Here is an 18,164-nt window from a genome sequence, read left to right as displayed (position 1 = left end):
AAAACACCACCAACAAGGGAGACATGAGGACTGTCCCTCTCATACACAACATAAATAGGCAGAGTGCATCAGAGTAACAACAAAAACGAGCTTCAGTTACACGCAACAATATCAATGCGCCATACAAACAAGAAAAAGAAATAGCCGTGTACGGCAGCCATCAATACAGAATACACAGCACAAATGTATACTACGAAACAAAACGGAACAGGTGCGCTCCTCTACTGTAGCGAAATCCTTCAATGTGCATTACAACATGTAAAAACAACCAATGCACCAAGCAAAAAGAAAATAACTCAAAATGCACTTCTTGTACAATGAAATATGCATATACAAACAGAAAACAAACGACGAAAGGAAAAAAAAAATAACATGCTCATAGACCTCAAGAACTATATCCAACTCAAGTAATCGGCTCCCACGTTTTCGCTGCCCTTATTATCTGTAATGGTGAACTGGTACTCTTGGAGTAGTAAACTCCATCGAAGTACTCGAGCGTTCAGCTGTTTTGCCTGTTGGATGTAACTCAGAGGCTGGTGGTCTGTCTGGACACAAAAATGTACTCCATATAAGTACATAGAGAATTTCTGAATTCCCCATACCAACGCGAGACATTCGCGTTCGATGGTACTATAGGAAGTCTTCTGTGGAAGCAGCTTTCGGCTGGCATAAGCTGTGGGGTGGAGCTTGCCTTCGTGGGCCTGCATGAGCACGGCTCCGAGACTTGTGTCCGATGCGTCCGTTCGAAGTACGAATGGTTGGTACAAATTTGGTAGCCGTAGTATCGGCTCCGTAGAGACATGTTGTTTGAGACTACATGTTGTTTGAGACTTCAAAAAGCCTCCTCGTGGGCTGCTGTCCCTCTCCTCGTATCTTTTCAGTAAGTTGGCGTGGAAGATTTTTCTGCCGCCAGCCGTGTCTACGACGTAGTCAGCTTCACCTTTCTTTTCCCGGACATCAAAAGGGCCCTTCCATTGCAGCAGCAGCTTGTTCGTGTCGATGGGAAGTAAAATCAGTACCTTGTCTCCGGGGTTGAAACTCCGCTCCTTCGCCTTTTGATTGTACAGCTTCGTGTACCGTGCTCCGGTTTTTTCCAACTCCTCGTGTGCCAGGCGGCACGTTTCCTCCAAACGGTTCTGAAGGTCGAAAACATGCTGGTACGTTGTCTTAGCTTCTTCAGTCAAGTCGGCGTTCGTCCACAGCCCCTTCAGTATCGCCAAGGGTCCCCTCACATGGCGGCCGTAGAGCAGCTCGAAGGGTGAAAACCCCATACTGGCCTGCGGAACCTCCCTATAGGCAAAGAGGAGAGGTGCCAGGTAGCGGTCCCAATCTCTCGGTTTTTCGGCGCACATGCGCTTCAACATAAATTTTAAGGTGCCGTTGAATTTTTCCACCAAGCCATTCACCCTGGGGTGATATGGAGTGGTGTGGAGCTGGCGCACGGAAAGGAGCCGCGCTACTTCCTTCATCAGGTCCGATGTGAAGTTCGTGCCACGGTCGCTCAGTACCTCGCGGGGGACGCCAAATCTGGAGAACATCTCGACCAGGGCTTCAGCCACTCGCTCAGTTTCAATACTCGGGAGCGCCACTGCGTCTGGATACCGGGTGGCATAATCCATCAAAGTCAAAATGTATCGGTTCCCATGCTTTGAGGGCGGGTGAATCGGTCCCACTATATCGATCGCCACTCGCTTGAACGGGGTGTCGATTATGGGTGCCCTCCCCAGTGGAACATGTGGTACACGGCCCTTTGGTTCGGTGCGCTGAAAAATGTCACATGAGGCGACGAACCTTTTTACGTCAGCTGTGATGCCTGGCCGAAAGAACTCCGAGATCCGGTCCTTGGTTTTCTGCGTGCACAAGTGTCCTGCCATTATACCATCGTGTGCTGTTTTAAGCACAGCTTCTCGGTGGCAGTGCGGAACGACTAATTGGCGTACAAGCCGTCCGTTGGCCTCTGTGTACTGTCGGTACAGCAGTCCCTGTTCTTGTTTATACTCGACGCTTCCCTTCCCATTTCGGCATGTTTGCTTCCAGCCAATCTTCTCAAAACACTGAGTGTCGCATCTCCCCTCTGCTCGCAGCCATAGTTATCTCCCGGCAATCCCGCCGTGGTCCCAGGCGTACGAAGCTTGGCAAATTTTTCCGGCTGTGCATGTGCTTGGGAACGGGTGATAGCTGCTGCTACGGGCTCTTCCCTTAACTCCTTTGTCGAGACAGGTTTTTCAGTCTCCTTTCTGGGATCATTAGGAGGTCTTATGCCATCGATATTGCCCAGAATGAGGTCATACAGTGGATCTTGCAGGCATAGTGCTGTCAGACTGCCAGTAAAGTAGGGGGTGTCAACCTCAATCCGTGCTTCGGGCAGCATCCTCGCTGTTCCGTCAACCAAGTAGACAAGTCTGCGTGTACCTGTCAGCTCATCTTCCTTCACCAACTTCCTCCGCACGATTACTGTGTTGCACCCCGTATCCCGCAACACTGATATGTCTGTGCCTCGGAGGGTCTCTGTGGCCACTGGTAGGTTCCCGGCCAGATTTTTCGGTGGTGTCACCCTTACGGCGTTGACGACGGGGACTTTTTCACCAATCCTAAGCTCGATATACCCGTCGCATATGGGATCCTCACACATTTCCCTTGGTGCGTAGAGGCAGGACGCCTGGAGTGAGTTATTTGCTCCTGACCGGCAGTCCTTTGCCCTATGTCCTTTTTTTCCCACACTTGAAGCAGACGATGGCTACATTAGCGGCAGGTCTGTCGCGACACAAGTGCGGCGGGTGATTCCCACAATTGCAAATATAGCACTGTGGTAGTGGTGCGTGGCTGTTGCCTCCTTTCTCGTATTTCCCCTTCTCGTCCGTTATGGGACTATCTTTCTTTGTTTTCGCTAGGCCTGCTCCACCCTGAGCTTTTAAAAACTGGTCTGCCTGCTCAAGCATGTCTCCCAGGGATTCCACCCTCCTTTCTTTCAAATAGAATGCCAGGTTCGAACCACATCCATGCAAAAACCTCTCTCTAATCAACAATGCGCTGAGGGACTCGAATTCTGTCCGAGTTTTGGACAGCTCAACCCATCTATCGCAGTAATGTCTTAAGCGAGCCGCGTACTGTGTTGCTGTCACCCCCTACTGGCCTCTCCTTATTAAACTTGTCTCGGAACCCAGGAGGGTGGTTTTAACCTTGGTGCAGTCCGCTGCATCTGTAGGTGGTAGCCTGCCATAAACCCTTAGCGCCTCTCCTGTAAGACATGTCGAAAGCGCCGTTGCCCATTGGCTTTCAGGCCACTTTTGCCCTCTGGCGATGCTCTCAAACCGGCGTATAAACGCACCTAAGTCGTCCCTTCCTTCGTCAAAGGTGACGAACAGTCTACTTGTGTGTATTCTCAAACTTTGCTCCCCCCCGACATCGCCGTGCTCACTGCTGGATCGGCTCACCCTGCTACTCTCACCGAGGCGAATCTTTAATTGCAGTAACTGCACTTCCCGTTCTCCGGCTTCCCTTGCCGCTTCCCTTGCCGCTTCCCTTGCCGCTTCCCGTTCTTTCTCCCTTTCTTCGCGCTCTCTCTCTTTCTTCCCATTCTCTCTCCTTTTCTGTGCGTTCTCTCTCCCTTTCTTTTTCCTTTTCCTCCCAGGCCAGTGCCCGCTCTTCTCTGGCTAACGCCTGCGCCTGTTCCTGCTGCTCCTTAACCCATTGTCTCAGTTCGGCGCCCTCGAGGCCTAACTGTTTACCGTGCGCGATCCACTTATCAAAATCCATACACTCCATACTGCAAACTGTCCCTATAATGCCAATATAAAAACAGCGCAATCATATGCAGGATGCAACCACTTCAACTGTGCGGCTCTATCACCACGCTGTCCGCACGGTTCTCGTTCACCCCTCACTGTCTTATTCTTGTACGGAACTTCCCCGTCGCGGACGCCAGTTTTGTTACAAGCTTCCACTTTAGCGTCCCAAGCGCGAAGTCGGCGACGGGAATGACAGCAGGTTAGTTCGTTCCGTACGCAAGCAGAAACAGTGAAGAGATCAGAGACGTGAGAAAACAAAACAAACTTTACTCTAGTGATATTGCAGCACACGGGATCTAGTACAACAATTCAATACAACTAACAAAATACATCAACAGTTGATACAACTAAAAAATACATATAAAGAAACAATAAATCAGCTTACGAGAGAGAACTATTACAAACTACACAAACTAACAACAATAGAACTACGGAGTAGAAAGTTCGAAGATATAAACAGGTGAAGGCATACGTGTAATGACCGACAGCATTGCGTCCCCGACGATCGGATGCGAGAAGTCGAAGAGAGTTCTGGCACGACTGCGATGTCGGCGGTGTTGCAACGCTGGTGGCTCCGGGAGGCTAGTGCTTGCAGGTGACTTCAGGCAGGTTGAGCTAATTCGAGGCGAAGTCCCGATGTCTACGTTGCGGACGTTAATATCGCGTCACAACTAGATGAACGGCTAAGTTTAGGTGGCCAGCGATACAGAGCCACACTAAAAACTTCTAGAAGAGATACTTGTTGATCTGTTTCTAAACCATGTTGGTCAGTGACTAGCCTGCCTAGCAGGGCAAAATCCTGCGCTTAAATCCCCCTCGTGTCTCCTCGCTCTCTTTCTTGGGGACAAGAGACTTCTACATGGGTCCAATAACGCGCGTTTAATTGATTGAAATTGCGCCCCGAAAAATATATTGACCCCACCCCTTTTTAATTAGGAGAGGGCCCTCAACTGGCGAGAGTGGCAACCTGTTGGGCTGTTGTCATACGACTTGGCCACCAGAGGTTTTCTCACGGTTTTCCCCGTGGGAACGGTCAGACTGTTTGGCTCTAAGCCGGTGCGTCCCGTAGTCTAATCCTTGTTCGGGGTACATCGCGGCCTTCCACGACCCTGCAGACGCCGCCGCAGTTACAAAAAGATCAAACGTCGGCTGCGACGTTCGAAGAAGGGCACCTCATTTTGCACTTCTCGGCTCTCTTTCATGCGCCCGCCGTTCCCACGGTCAGTGGGGGAGTACGGCGCCCGTTAATTGCCGTGACGCGGGGTCGCCAAAATTGGCCGTCCGTGACAGTTTCATTACTCAGCACTTCCACTGAATCTGATAGCATAAATTTAATGGTGTGGGTATGATAAGCATGACTAAACATAGGATATAGTACTACAACACTGGAATAAGAAATAAGGTGGAAATGTACAGCCACAGAAAAACACAGAATACTAACGTTGAGGTAGAGCTGTTGAGCAAGCTGCCGGATGTGGTGCAAAGTCAGATCGGGATCTCGAGCTTCTGTCCTCAGAAGGTCATTCATGCTTGCATACAACTGCAACGTAGCAAACACCAAACAATAATAAACTTCTTTTGCTGCTTCTTGTATCTTACAGCTGTTTCCTCCTCTTAAGTTGTTCAGAGTAATCACCGTGACTTCAATACAAGTGACGATTTAGGACAATTGACACAATAACTTAATTACTACTAATATGGGACTAAATTAATCACCTAGCATTTTACAGGAACAGACAACCAGTGATCTGCCCTACTTATGTGTGACCTGTCATGTTCCACTTCTTCTTCTTAATCTCATTCATGGTATCTGACTGGTATTACTATGTAATTGACATCACTATAATCCCATGTCTTAGCATTACACTGATAGTTCTCAACAACATGGCTGCATACCCAACTCATAGCTTTTGTTAATGCACCTCCACTATTCGTCGAACTTTTGACTATTATGTAAGTGCAGTTGACTTTAGTATAAAGCTGAAGTCGAGCTGAGCTGAAGCCTGACACACTCTTGAAAGATTGGTGTACGCTCTTGAAAAATCGGTGTAATAAATATTATATGTACGTGTCACATTATGTCGATTCGTGGTGCTATCTAATCACATTAGAGTGTTTGTAGAAAAGTGTAAATTTGAGGGCTCGTTTTATATTGTTAGACACAATATTAATGAGAACTAACAGACAATAATGCCAAGGAAAGTATAGAAGGTGTTATTAGAAGCAACTGTATTGTAAACGTGAAGAAAGAAAAGTGCAGGAAAAGATAACTTGCCACCAGCAGGGACCAAACCTGTGACTTCCAAATAAGGCGTCCAATGCTCTACCACTGAGCTATCGTGGCGGTAATCCACCGTCCACTTTATAGGGTACATATGCGAGTTTATGTTTACATATATGTTAAAGTACTTCTAATAACAACCCCCATACTTTCGTCGGCATTGTCTGTTAGTTTTCATTACTAGTGTTTCTGTTACCTGTTAAGTGCCACAAGATGGAGCCACATCTTTTTCGTTGCATGCCTTTTTGAATTCATGTAGCCAATCAGGTGTGACCCCACATGTCACGTAACCCATGTCACACCCTTCTGTATTGGCCAATCACCCCCTTTTCCCTCTCCTTTAGGAACAATGCAATAAACGCCCTGGGTGGAACTACACTCTTTTCAGTGTCACCCAGATGCAGCAGCTCAAATGGGTAACTTAGCACGTCTTCCCGTCGCTAGGCCTCTCCACCGGCCAGCCTTGGGCACCCGCATAGCGATATAGTAGACTCCTGTTGGACGAAACCTGAAGTAACCAGGGAAACATGTTTCGTTTGACAAGAATTTCACTTATTGAGAGAAAAACAGCGGTACAGAATTCAAGTAAGTACGAAACCAATCATATTAGAGGCAGATGTTCCATCTAAACAACAATTTCATTTAAAAGAGTTTCGTGTAATGGGAGTCTGCTGTAACATTATGCAACAACAAAAAGATGGACAGATGGCACAAGTACTCGCACAAACATGCTTAAACTATTCAGAAATTTTCACTAAGCACTTCAGTTGTGAAAAATGCTACATTCATTCATGCACAGGCAGCTTCTATCTGCCTTCTATTTCCTCTAAAAAAAAGGGTACTGCATCACTTTTGCACTAGTGGGACCCATGAGGGACACTAGACGGCTTCATTTCTTCCTTTTTCTTTTTCTTTTTCACTCGTACCTCATCGAAAATGTCGCAGACACGGTATGGTGGTCCTCTCTCCGCCACAAAGGTGTTGAAGAACATGCAGTCCAGAAGCTTGGTGACAAACTCGCTCTCAATAAAGCCACGCTGTCCAAGAAAGGCCGCCTGCAAGTTTGGCATATAGCCACAATATCGAAAACTGAACCTTGCTGATTTGAAATATAAGGACAGTAACCTCCCATTATCTCATCAATCACTATTTGACAAGCATATTTTTCCAAGTTATAAAATGTGGAAAAGCATTTATACTGAATGTTCTACAGGTGCTCAAAGCTATCAAGCTGCCACTTCCTGAAGCTGTTCTAACAGTGACAAGGATAAATATGTGACAAAAGATACGCATGCAGAACAGGTTTTTGCAAACAGAGGTGGTCATTAGAAAAGGTGGCCGAATGTTTCATACAATTTAACATCACTGGCAACACTACAGCAACGAAAATGGAGCAATGAAGACTACAAATGCCAAGAAACCTCTTGAACTTTACTTTAAATAACAAATTTAACATCTGCCTCACACATGGTACATGTGAGGCCTTCTTGCTTAGATATGCTCCCCCATACATATTATTTCAATATTTGACTGCAACGAGCCATTAAGAATTATTTTGAATTATTTGACCCTTTATTTTACATTTATGAGGCTTCTAACATCCATGTTCAAAATGTTTTAATTGAAATGCCATGCAAAATAAATTAAGTATATCCCAAGTTTGAGTTGTGTTCCTAAAATACACTTAAAAGAAAGTTGACAGGGGTTGTTTAAATAGCATTTGTAAAGCCTTGCAGTGCTTGTTTCATGTCAGGAACATGCCGTTTGGAAGAATATCCTGTTTTAGTGGTTTGCATGCCGTCAGCCCAATTCCACCGCCGACCTCCAAGAAGAACCTTGCGACGTAGCATCTGCTATGCTCACCCTTTGCTGCCCTACAGCCACCAATGAAAACAGAACTCAGTGAAAGCAGAAATTTTGATCCAGCCATGTGGTTCTCAAAGATAACTTCAAGAAATTCTTTTTTCAATGAATTAAACAGAAAGGTGCAAGTTGCACCTTATTCAGTCTTATAATGCACTAAAATGTTCTTTTTTTAAATCAATAGTTGGAGCACGTAATGGTAATGAGGGCCTTCTACATGATGGAATGTAGAATTTTTCATTTCAGAATGTCCTACTGGTGGACCAAATCATGTCTTCCATTTATCTTACTTCCTAAATTACTAAGGCACTGCTGTACCCGATATTGACGTTTTAATATATTCCAAAGCATTGACCTTTCACTATGACATAAAATGCCATTTGCCTCTAGCATCACTTCAAGCAAGGGTCCACAACAAATGCACAATAGCTCAAGAGGAATGCCATGCTGGTCAACATCTTTGGTGTGTCCGAAAAAAGTACGAAATTGTCGCTGTTCTTTTAATAACTACACTCCTACACATTACAGTTCATTGCTTTGGTTTACTTCAGTGTCATGCTACAACAATGCACATACTTCATACTTATGGTAACGAAAAAATTATGTATGCATCAAACTAATATACAGTTTGATATCTTCAAAACTACTCTGAAGAACTGACATGGATCCACTATTACCTTGTGGAACGTGATGAATGGTCGCGGGTGAATGCGCACAACGGTCAGGCAGGACCTGTAACCCTGAAACAGCTGGGCAAAGATGCGCAGGAAAATGGCACGAATCTCTTTGTCAAGCATGGCTGCCTGCGATGGTGCCGGTGGCGGGGGTGGAAAAGCATCGTCTGCCGACATCAGCTCTGGCCGGAGCACCTGCATTGATCAGAGGAACATTGGAGCTCTGTGCACCTCTCCACCACGCCAGACCAATAAGAGATATACTGCATCATACTAGGACTAACGTAACCAAACGATTCTGTTCAGTTGATTCTATTCTTTGTTTGTCAACCACTCATGACCTGTATCTAACTACAATGATAACCTTGGGATGTGGGGCTAGTCAAGCTGCATTTGTATCGCAGCTTTTTTCCCTCAATACATACCACATATTATATCTTTGTTGTGACCACAAAAAAAAAAATCAATGTCAATATGTAATTGTGAGGTAAAAATAAACTTTTAACTTCAAACTTCACAGCACTCAAGCACAAAATTGAATGAGTGAAATTAGATCGTTATAGAATTGTGACACTCCCAGCCATGGTATATGATCACTAAAAGAGGTGAAAGTGGCAATATAGTTTTACGCTAGCATTTCATTGTTGCCTGTTGTCATATCTGAGATGTCTCTGTGATGCCTATATTTTACATTCTGATGATCAGCAACTAGCCCAATGCCCCGAATTCAAGTGTGCTTAAAAGAGACGCTTCCACGAAACAGGCATTACGAATGTGCTGAAACACGGTGTGCTGGTGAAGTATTGCATGCACAAGCTCACCATGCAGAGCTGCGTGTACAGCTGCGTGTGAAGGGGCTCAGGTAACGTGGACACGGTGACGCATTCGGGCACCAGCACCGAGCCGCCGTCCAGGTCCACCAGCAGAACATCTAGCTGTAGGGAAACGAAAAGAAAGAAGCATTGTGAGCCTTACGAAGTACGCAGCGTGCAGAACTCACAGTAATAGAGGAGCCATATTCAGAGAATGGCAGAGATTTCAAACATCAGTTCAATGCAGGCATGCGCTTCATACAAATAGTTTTCAAAGCAATAGTTCTGAAACCACTATTTACTGCTGTGTATGAATAATAGGTATGAAAGAACTGATACATCAGACTAAGCTCAAATATAAGCTTGAATATGCACGAGCACAACATGTTTCATATATATCATGCAGTATATTGTACACAAGTCCTTAAACACTACTGAAAAAATGCTCGACACATTTTGTCACCTTGCCTGTGTCCTCTGTTCAAGTAAATAACAATGTATGAAACATGCTTGATGAAAACGTTAACAATAATTTAACCTAGTCACAATGTTCCGTCACAAAAGGATATATAGTTGCAATAGGCAGCTTCAAATTACCGTAATTACTTGAATCTAACGCGCACCTTTTTTCCGGTTAAGCGAGTTCATGAATCGCATGCGCCTTAGAATCGAGTGCGAAAAAAAAATGAATACGGTCATTCTATTGCCATCGGCGTTTCCAATATGGCCGCCCCCTACGTGCGTCGCCATGGCGCGTCGGCCATTTCTGCCTATGTGTTTCCCATGTGCGGCACTTCGTACGTGTGCTGAGGAGTTCGTCATCTTGTAGCGCATTAGCATCGACGGCATGGAAGGGCCGACTCCAAAAACTCGAGTGCACCGCGATGCCACTTTTAAAAGAAAAGTCATCGGGTGTGCAGAAACGGACGAAAATCGGGCCGCATCGCGGTCGTTCGGAGTTCCCGAAACGTGCGTGCGGGACTGGCGGAAACAAAAAGAGAAGACTGTCGACAGCAAAGCTTCACGCAAAGGCTTCAGTGGACCACAGCAGGGTCGGTTTCCGCAATTTCAAGAGCTGCTCGGCGAGTATGTGCTTGAGCAGCGAGCGGCACAGCGGCCCGTGACGACAGAACTGCTCCAAGTGCGGGCTATGCAATTAGCCTTAGAAAAAGGTCTAATGCGGAGCCAGTTTAAAGCGAGCAGGTGCTGGCTAACTAACTTTATGAAGAGGAAAGGCTGTTCCCTCCAAGGGGAATGAGCATATGTGAAAATTTTTGCGGAGGAGTACGATGAAAAGCTTCACAGTTTTCAGAGGTTCGTCCTAAACTTGCGGCACAACAACGGCTACCTGCTGGGGCAAATCAGGAGTGCCGATCAGACGCCTGCTTACTTCGACATGCCTGGCACCACAACTGTAGAGAAGAAGGGGGCGAAGCAAGTTCGCGTGCTGACATCGGTCCACGGTAAAACTACTGTGACGGCAATGCTCTGTTACATGTCAGATGGGCACAAGCTTCGCCCATACCTCATATTTAAATGGAAGACGCTCCCGAAAGGAGTCGTTTTTTAGAGTGGTGTGATCGTGCGGGCCATCGAGAAAAATGGGTGCGCGTTGCAATCGATGTCTTACGTTTTTTTTTTTTTTTTTTTTTTTTTGCCGTGGAAATCGGGTGCGCATTACAATCGAGGGCGCGGTAGAATCGAGTAAATACGGTAATTGCACTATCTTGTGATAAAACACCAATGATATTATTCCCCCTTATTCAAATTTGCTTACTAACATCATAAAATACATAAGCAAGCCAACATGCCGACATTATTGATTAATATATATTCACTCTAGTAATATCTGAAACGACTGAAAAAATGGTATGTGAAAGCACCAAAATGTATGATATAATACAATCATTGTTGGAGTTTAACATCCCAAAACCACCATATGATTGTGAAAGATGTCGTTGTGGAGGGCTCCGAAAATTTCGACCACCTGGGGTCTTTTAACATGCATCTAAAGCATCAACACCAAGAAGGACTTCAACCAATAGCTTAGATAGATCAATTCAAACAAGCATGACTCCATAACGCAAATTATACTGTGAAATTACCGATATTACATACAATACATTATGCTAATCAATAAGTTTTACAGTCCTTTAATATCTCACTAATAACTCTGCAGAAAATTTAAACATGAAAAGACAAGCACCTTTAGTAACCATGTATACAACGATAACAAATTGTCGCACACATGCAGGACTTACCAATTCTGCCACCTCGGACCGAAGAGAGGAATGAACACCCATAATGAATGGCGTAGGTGTGCTAAGGAACTCTATCAAGGTGGCTGGTAACAGGGGTATGTACACATGGCTGCAAAAAAAGTGCGTGTCGTACAGTTACACATGGCAGCGGCTTCTACAACAGTTGTGAAGAGTATATCGTTACGCTGGAAGCTTAAGCATGTTGGACCCAGTCAGTAGCATAACACCACAGCAAACACCACTACAGCAGACAGCCATAAATATAGTAACAAGAAGTGACGTCAGATTTAAACAAAGAAAGAAAGTTGGTGCCATGTATTAAGCGCCACCAGATACCAGCCAACTCTGCAACAACAAAAAATTGTCACAAAATCCTAACTACACCAAACTAACCTTTGCAAAAATGAATCGAGCAAAGCCTATCACAGGTAACAATTGTTATGCCGAAAAAGAGGTGGAATACATTTTTAAAAGCTATCAAGTGCATTTTTTTTTGTCATTAAACTAATGCTCTAACAGAAAACCCATAATAAATTTTCAGCACACTGAAAGGAACGGGGAAAGAGACGAGGCAGGATGAAGTACTGTTCCATGTTCCGAAGTTTCACTATGGATCTGTACCAACATGCCCAACCGCAAACATTCACAGAAAACGATTCAATATGGGATGTAACCGCATAGATAGCATAATGAACTAAATAATTAAAATTTATGCATAGGTGACACAATGAAACTTTTGCATAATTGTGAGGCCACAATTCTAGAGAAGCAGTTTAACAAGCTAATGGCTACATAATTTTTTCTTTCAATATGTGGGAGCGCAGCACGCTTCACTTGTAAAGTCGAAAGTTTAGACATAACTGTTGTGATGAAACCATGCACAAGAAATATGCCTCAGAACATATACATTAAATTTAAACCCTGACTGGTTTAAGGAAATCATTCACTTGGGCAAATGTGCAATGCAGAAAATTGCCCTTGTGAATTAGCAAAGGGGTCTTTCATGGGTAAACCATAGCCTTACCTATACTTGAAGGGGAACATGAGGCTGGTGAGTGCTGAGCAGGCATCGTTGAGGCGGCAGTAACTTCGCGAATAGAAGAGGATCTTCAGCTCCGTCATGGCAGCACAGAAGAGGGTGACAACATTGTGGATACCTGGGTAGCGACAGATGGCAAATCACATATTTAGCTTTGGCCAAGTGGGCCCTTAAGTTTAATATCACTTCGAACACCCTGAGCATTCCTTCAATGACAGTAGTGCCAGGACCTTAGATATGCAATTGAAACTACTTGACACAGTTCGCTCATGCATTGTGAACAAACACTACACAAACATTTTCATCAACCGAGGGAATAAAATTTAATGCATGACCTCTTAACTGAGTAACTGGTAGGTAAGCCTTTCAGAGCAGCTCAAGATGAGGTAACAGTCAATTGTTAAAGGAATGCTAAAAACAAATTCGTCTGAAAAAAGAAAAAAAAACATCGCTCTATCAGGAGAATCACTATGTTTATTTACAATAAACAAACTAATTATTAGGCTCGGAACACTAAAACCAGACCTTCAATTCATGAATTCAACACTGAAGAAGCAATGCTGATCTCAGATTTCACGATAATTCTCTCTTGCACTTTAGCATCCCGTGAGCAGAAGTAATAAAACTAGGCCAGATTGTTTGTTTGCTGGCATTGAATTTCATAAAACTGTCACACCTTTTTCTTAAACAACCAGACATGATACCGAAGTTAAATGATGGTCATAATAAACACATCAGTTACTCCCTGTCAGTGTCAGTTGTATAGCCTTTTGGCCAATCTAGGCTCCATTGACAGTTGGAGTAATGCATAAACTATAAATCTGGCTAATCTTTGTATTTCTGTTTCGCATCCTTCAAAACCTCTATCTCGCCATAAATGGCACGCCAGCTTTACCACAACTTGAAAACAGGTCAAAACCATTTACACACTTTACGAAAAAAAACTGGTTCAAACCACGCACACACAAAAGCATTAAATACCACACAACAGGTCGAACCACAGATGCTCGAGTGGCCAGTAACCAAGTGGTCATTATAGCAGCTTCTAGCCTCAGATGAAAAGCAACAAATCACTGACGGTGTCCTTTACAGCAACAGTGTGATGGCTTCACGATATTTGCATGATGCCATAATATCTAAGATTCACCCTTCAAAACAAGCTTGAAAATACAACGCAAAGCAAGAAAACAGGTGTGCTGTCCTATCAAAGGAATTTCTCAAAATGAACAAACACTCTGACAAGCACATTGACAAATATTGAATGAGACGTGTCTTCATCTGAGCAAAGTACGTGAAGCAGCCCGGGAACGAAGTGCGATAAACAAAGAAGGAGACCCGGACCCAAATGTCTGGCTACATCAAAGATCAACAGAACAACTACGCGAGCCAGCACCCGTGGCTGTCGGTCATGTCCGCCGCCCCTTCTCCCTCCTTTATTTGTAACAGAAGCAGCATATAGAAATACAATGGGACCCATACCAAGCTGCTGGAAGAGCTCGTACACAATGCAGGACGTTATCGGCAGCAGTGCGCTAAGTGGCGGCTGCAGTGCCTGCCGGTCACCCGCCCCAATGGAGAAGCGCACCTGAGGGCCCCCTGGGAAGGAAAGAAAATGGCCATGCCATAACGAAGCATTAAGTTCACTGATAAATTAAACAAAGTTTGTCTGTAGCATGAACATAATGTCTTTGATGGGCGCAAGGGTAGAATATTGGCCAATCACAGCATCATGTGGCAAAATAGTGATGACACCAGCCAAAAAGAGGCTGCTTTTACATAAGATAGTCAAGTGAACAAGTTCATTTTTGGCTGATGTCCAATCTCATTTCCACCATGCTGCACAATTTAACATAGTTAAAAGAAAGAGTTCGGAAATGAGGCGTAACAGTAATATTGCAGTGGAAAAAAGAATCTACATATAAATGATGCTTGTGTATTTTTTTCTTCAGCATTGTTGAAAAATCACATATTTGGTTAATATAGTGCCACTATACTAACCACTGAGCCAAGAGAGTGCAAGTACATATTGTAATGCAATATAGTATGCAAAAGTGAAGCCAAATTTCGTAGGGAATACAAGTAAAATCCATCTGCCCGGCAAACTCAAGAAATAACGTAAATAACACTATGCACCTAAATGTCTGTATTTTCTCAAATGGGCAAGACTGTAGTCACCATCTATTTCTTAAAACAGCCCCATCAGAGTGGTACATACACACAAACAAACTAAACAAAAAAATAGCAACTGTGCTCATGACAAGTACCTAAGAGGACTACTATTGTGCAAACATTTTACAAAGTTGCAGCTTAGATCAACAAAACTAACAAATCACAAACAAAGGCAGTGCAAAAAAAAATGCATCGAAAGAGAAAACAGAGGGAGAGAGAAAGTAACCAAGCTCAGAATAGTAGTTCCACTATTATGAAAAAAAAGTGAGATATAAGGCCACCACTTTTTAAAAATAGGAGAGAGAATGAGAGAAAAATGCAAGGCCAAAAAAGGGGGACGGTCACCTGGTGCTGGCACCTGGACACAACCGAGGATGTTGCCCACGAGGGTCTCAATCTGGACTGGCAGATTGTCTATGTACACAGTGTAGATGATGCCTAGGCAGTTCTGGTTGACCAGGACACAAAGGGACGGGGGGACAGGAAAGAGCCAACGAGAGAGGAATGGGAGAGGAGAAAAAAAAATCAGTCAGACTGTTGTGCTTTAGACTCTCCTTTCAGTCTTTCTCTCTCCCTCTATCCTTTTAAATTACTATCAAACAACAGTTGACCCCTCCAGCAGTCCTCCTGTAAGTCATTGTGTAAAAACTAAACTAAGTGTATCGCATTTGAAGGACGAAGTTTCAAAGGAAGCAGCATCCAATCTTCAACCCCAATAAATGCAGTGGAGAAATCAGACAACTGTTAAAACTTGAAAGAACGTAGAGTTCTGCAGTTTTGTGTACCATTCCTGCATTTAGAAGTGTGCACAAAATGGGCAGACGAGGTGTACTACGCATGGTTTAAGCAAATACAATTTACCCAGACATGCACGAGGAGTTCTAGAAAAAAAGGGAAATTATACAGCTTTCCAATCACTAAAAGAGGACTCTGGTAAAACCGAATCTTTTTAAGTGTGATGAAAGTACCTTCTGGACAAATACTTGGTGGAACTGCAAAGTTTTAAAAAAATTGTCACTAGTAGTGAACACAATATTTTTGAAGATCTCACCACTTAGCAAACACTCGCTGGCAAACTGATCTTATCAAAAGTGTCTGCAGCGTTGACTGCTATTACATTATTTTATGATACAAAGTATGTAGTACAAATATAATGACAAGAAGAAAGCACATGATATCATCAAGTTATATAAATTGATGCGGTGAGAGATACTAAGCACCTGCTATTGGGGACTGGAGTTTTCAGGACCCCTCACCTGCAAAAAGTTGACTCCTCAGTTTGACTGAGGAGTCAACACGGCCTTTACACAAAATTTCAGTCAGTGGTCACTTGCCGTGGAGCCTATCTTCCCGAGACTTTTGTTCGTGCATATGCTGTCTTGCTTCCTCGTTTGTTCATTTTGTTATCATAATATACATCAGTACGGTACACCTATTGCTGACTTACACTCAAAAATTTCGTACAGTTAATGCATAGAATTAGAATCAAAATTAAAGAGAAGCCTGCTCTTGTAGGAAATCCTAGATAAAACACAAACTTTCCCATGACTTTCCTGTGAGGTGCTAACAGCATATCACCATAGAACCGTGGCACTCAAAGTATTGTGATCCTGCTTGAAGAGCCTTAGAAAGCTCTCAGCTGTTTTGTTGTTTACTTTTTGCCAAAAACAGAGCCTAGATGCCAATGATGTTCATTTTACCAAAAGGCCCAAAATATATTTCAAGTTCCAGTGTCTTGTGAAAGACAAGACAGACAACAATGGGCACTCTTGATGGATTAGATTTATAGACTCTAACCAGCTTGTCCATTTCATAGATTCTAACTAGCTTCATGTTTATAAAGTGAATGCCAGTAGTCAACTTCCATGTTCTAAGCCATGTAGCCCACAAAATCCTCTTCTACTTTTCATAAATTACATTCTTATCCATAGAAAACTAGGCCCACCAACCGCTTTCGGCTTACGATAGATCCCCCTTGATACCAAAAGCTGCTCGTATATTACAGCCAGGCCAGCTTACCTTGAAGGCTGGCACACAGTCAAGCCGAGACACAAGCACCAGACACTTGGGGGCGTACATAAGTGAGTGGTGCTGCACTAGCGTCCCTGTACCCCCACCACTTAGGCCCGCAGCCGTGGCTGCCAGTTCATCTTGTTCATCGTCTTCGTCTTCTTCGTCGGGACGTCGACGCTGCAGTGCTGCAGGCGTCAACGCCACTGGCTCGTTGAAGGCAAGGCAGGCACAGTAGTGCCGCTGTGCATCGATGTCTGTGAGCACGGCGACGAAGAAGTTCGGCTGGCGGCGTGCCGTGACCAGGGCCCATCCTTGTGGCTGGCAGAAGGATTCAATGCCTTCTATGAATGGTGTGTCCTTCCAGTCTTCCTCAGGAAAGCGCTGCTCGATGCGCCCACAGCTCAGCCCACTCCCTGCAAAAGGCACAAGGACGAAAATGTAAGAAACTACAGAATTCCATTGGTGTTTTTATTAACATGCACAAGAAAGATGAACAGTACTCGTTCCATCAATATGCACAAGAAAGACAAACATTATTTGTTCATTGCCACTGAAGGTTGTTATCACCAAGTGCTGCACAGACGCTGCCGACCCCTTGCGATTCCTTGAGTATGTGACGACCACTGTGACTTACTGCAAGTACTATCAAGCTCCTCTTAACATTTTCCTGTGGACTCCATAATAGTATCCAACGTTTCTATGCCTCAGCAGCCTCACTTAATCTAAAGCTTTCTCACTAAATCTTTCTTATTTTAAAGTAATAAGAAAGCTTTAGTTTTCAAAACTAAAAGAGCTATTCAGAATAAAACAAAAGCTCTAATATGTTCTTTTGGCAACTAGTGATAGTTAAATCCCTTCAAACTGTTAATGACTTCAAATACAATGAAACTATCTTAATTTAATGCAGAAAAATGACAGCATCACTAGACATACTTAACTTAAAACATTCGGATAGACATGCACAGGTTACTCTGCCACATGTTGGTGGGCACTATTCTCGATTGCCAGTATCATGCAAAAGATGTAGCTAGCTGCTCGCAGGTATCGCCAGAACCTCACCTAGCTGTTAGGCAGCTGTTGAGCATGCCATTTGTAATCACAAATGTAATCATAATGCTGCACAGCACCATACGCATTAGTTCAGGAACTTAGCTATTTAGTATGTCAGTAATGAACAGGTGTTTTGTAGCGGAATCTCAACCTCGCCACCTCACCAGGAGCTTCTTAATCGTAAATGATATGGCGTTTCATTTACGGTGCTCTC

The 18,164-nt window shown here is 44.0% G+C and overlaps 1 protein-coding gene across 2 annotated transcripts in view; it reads right to left on the bottom strand.

Annotated features, from left to right (window-relative positions):
* Sbf (SET domain binding factor) overlaps positions 1-18,164 on the bottom strand; it is a 145,780-nt gene that overhangs the window by 67,527 nt on the left and 60,089 nt on the right. For both annotated transcript variants that reach the window (XM_037421552.2, XM_075875915.1), the window contains exons 2-10: positions 16,907-17,313; positions 15,233-15,335; positions 14,198-14,314; positions 12,704-12,836; positions 11,680-11,788; positions 9,428-9,541; positions 8,610-8,801; positions 6,996-7,124; positions 5,230-5,328 (exon numbers count right to left, since the gene is read on the bottom strand). In XM_037421552.2, the coding sequence (XP_037277449.2) occupies positions 5,230-5,328; positions 6,996-7,124; positions 8,610-8,801; positions 9,428-9,541; positions 11,680-11,788; positions 12,704-12,836; positions 14,198-14,314; positions 15,233-15,335; positions 16,907-17,313 (1,403 nt within the window). The remainder of the gene's footprint in view (positions 1-5,229; positions 5,329-6,995; positions 7,125-8,609; positions 8,802-9,427; positions 9,542-11,679; positions 11,789-12,703; positions 12,837-14,197; positions 14,315-15,232; positions 15,336-16,906; positions 17,314-18,164) is intronic.

Source organism: Rhipicephalus microplus, chromosome 2, assembly GCF_043290135.1.
Source record: "Rhipicephalus microplus isolate Deutch F79 chromosome 2, USDA_Rmic, whole genome shotgun sequence".
In the NCBI taxonomy this organism is placed as follows: Eukaryota; Metazoa; Arthropoda; class Arachnida; order Ixodida; family Ixodidae; genus Rhipicephalus; species Rhipicephalus microplus.
This window is presented reverse-complemented; position numbering and strand designations above follow the sequence as displayed.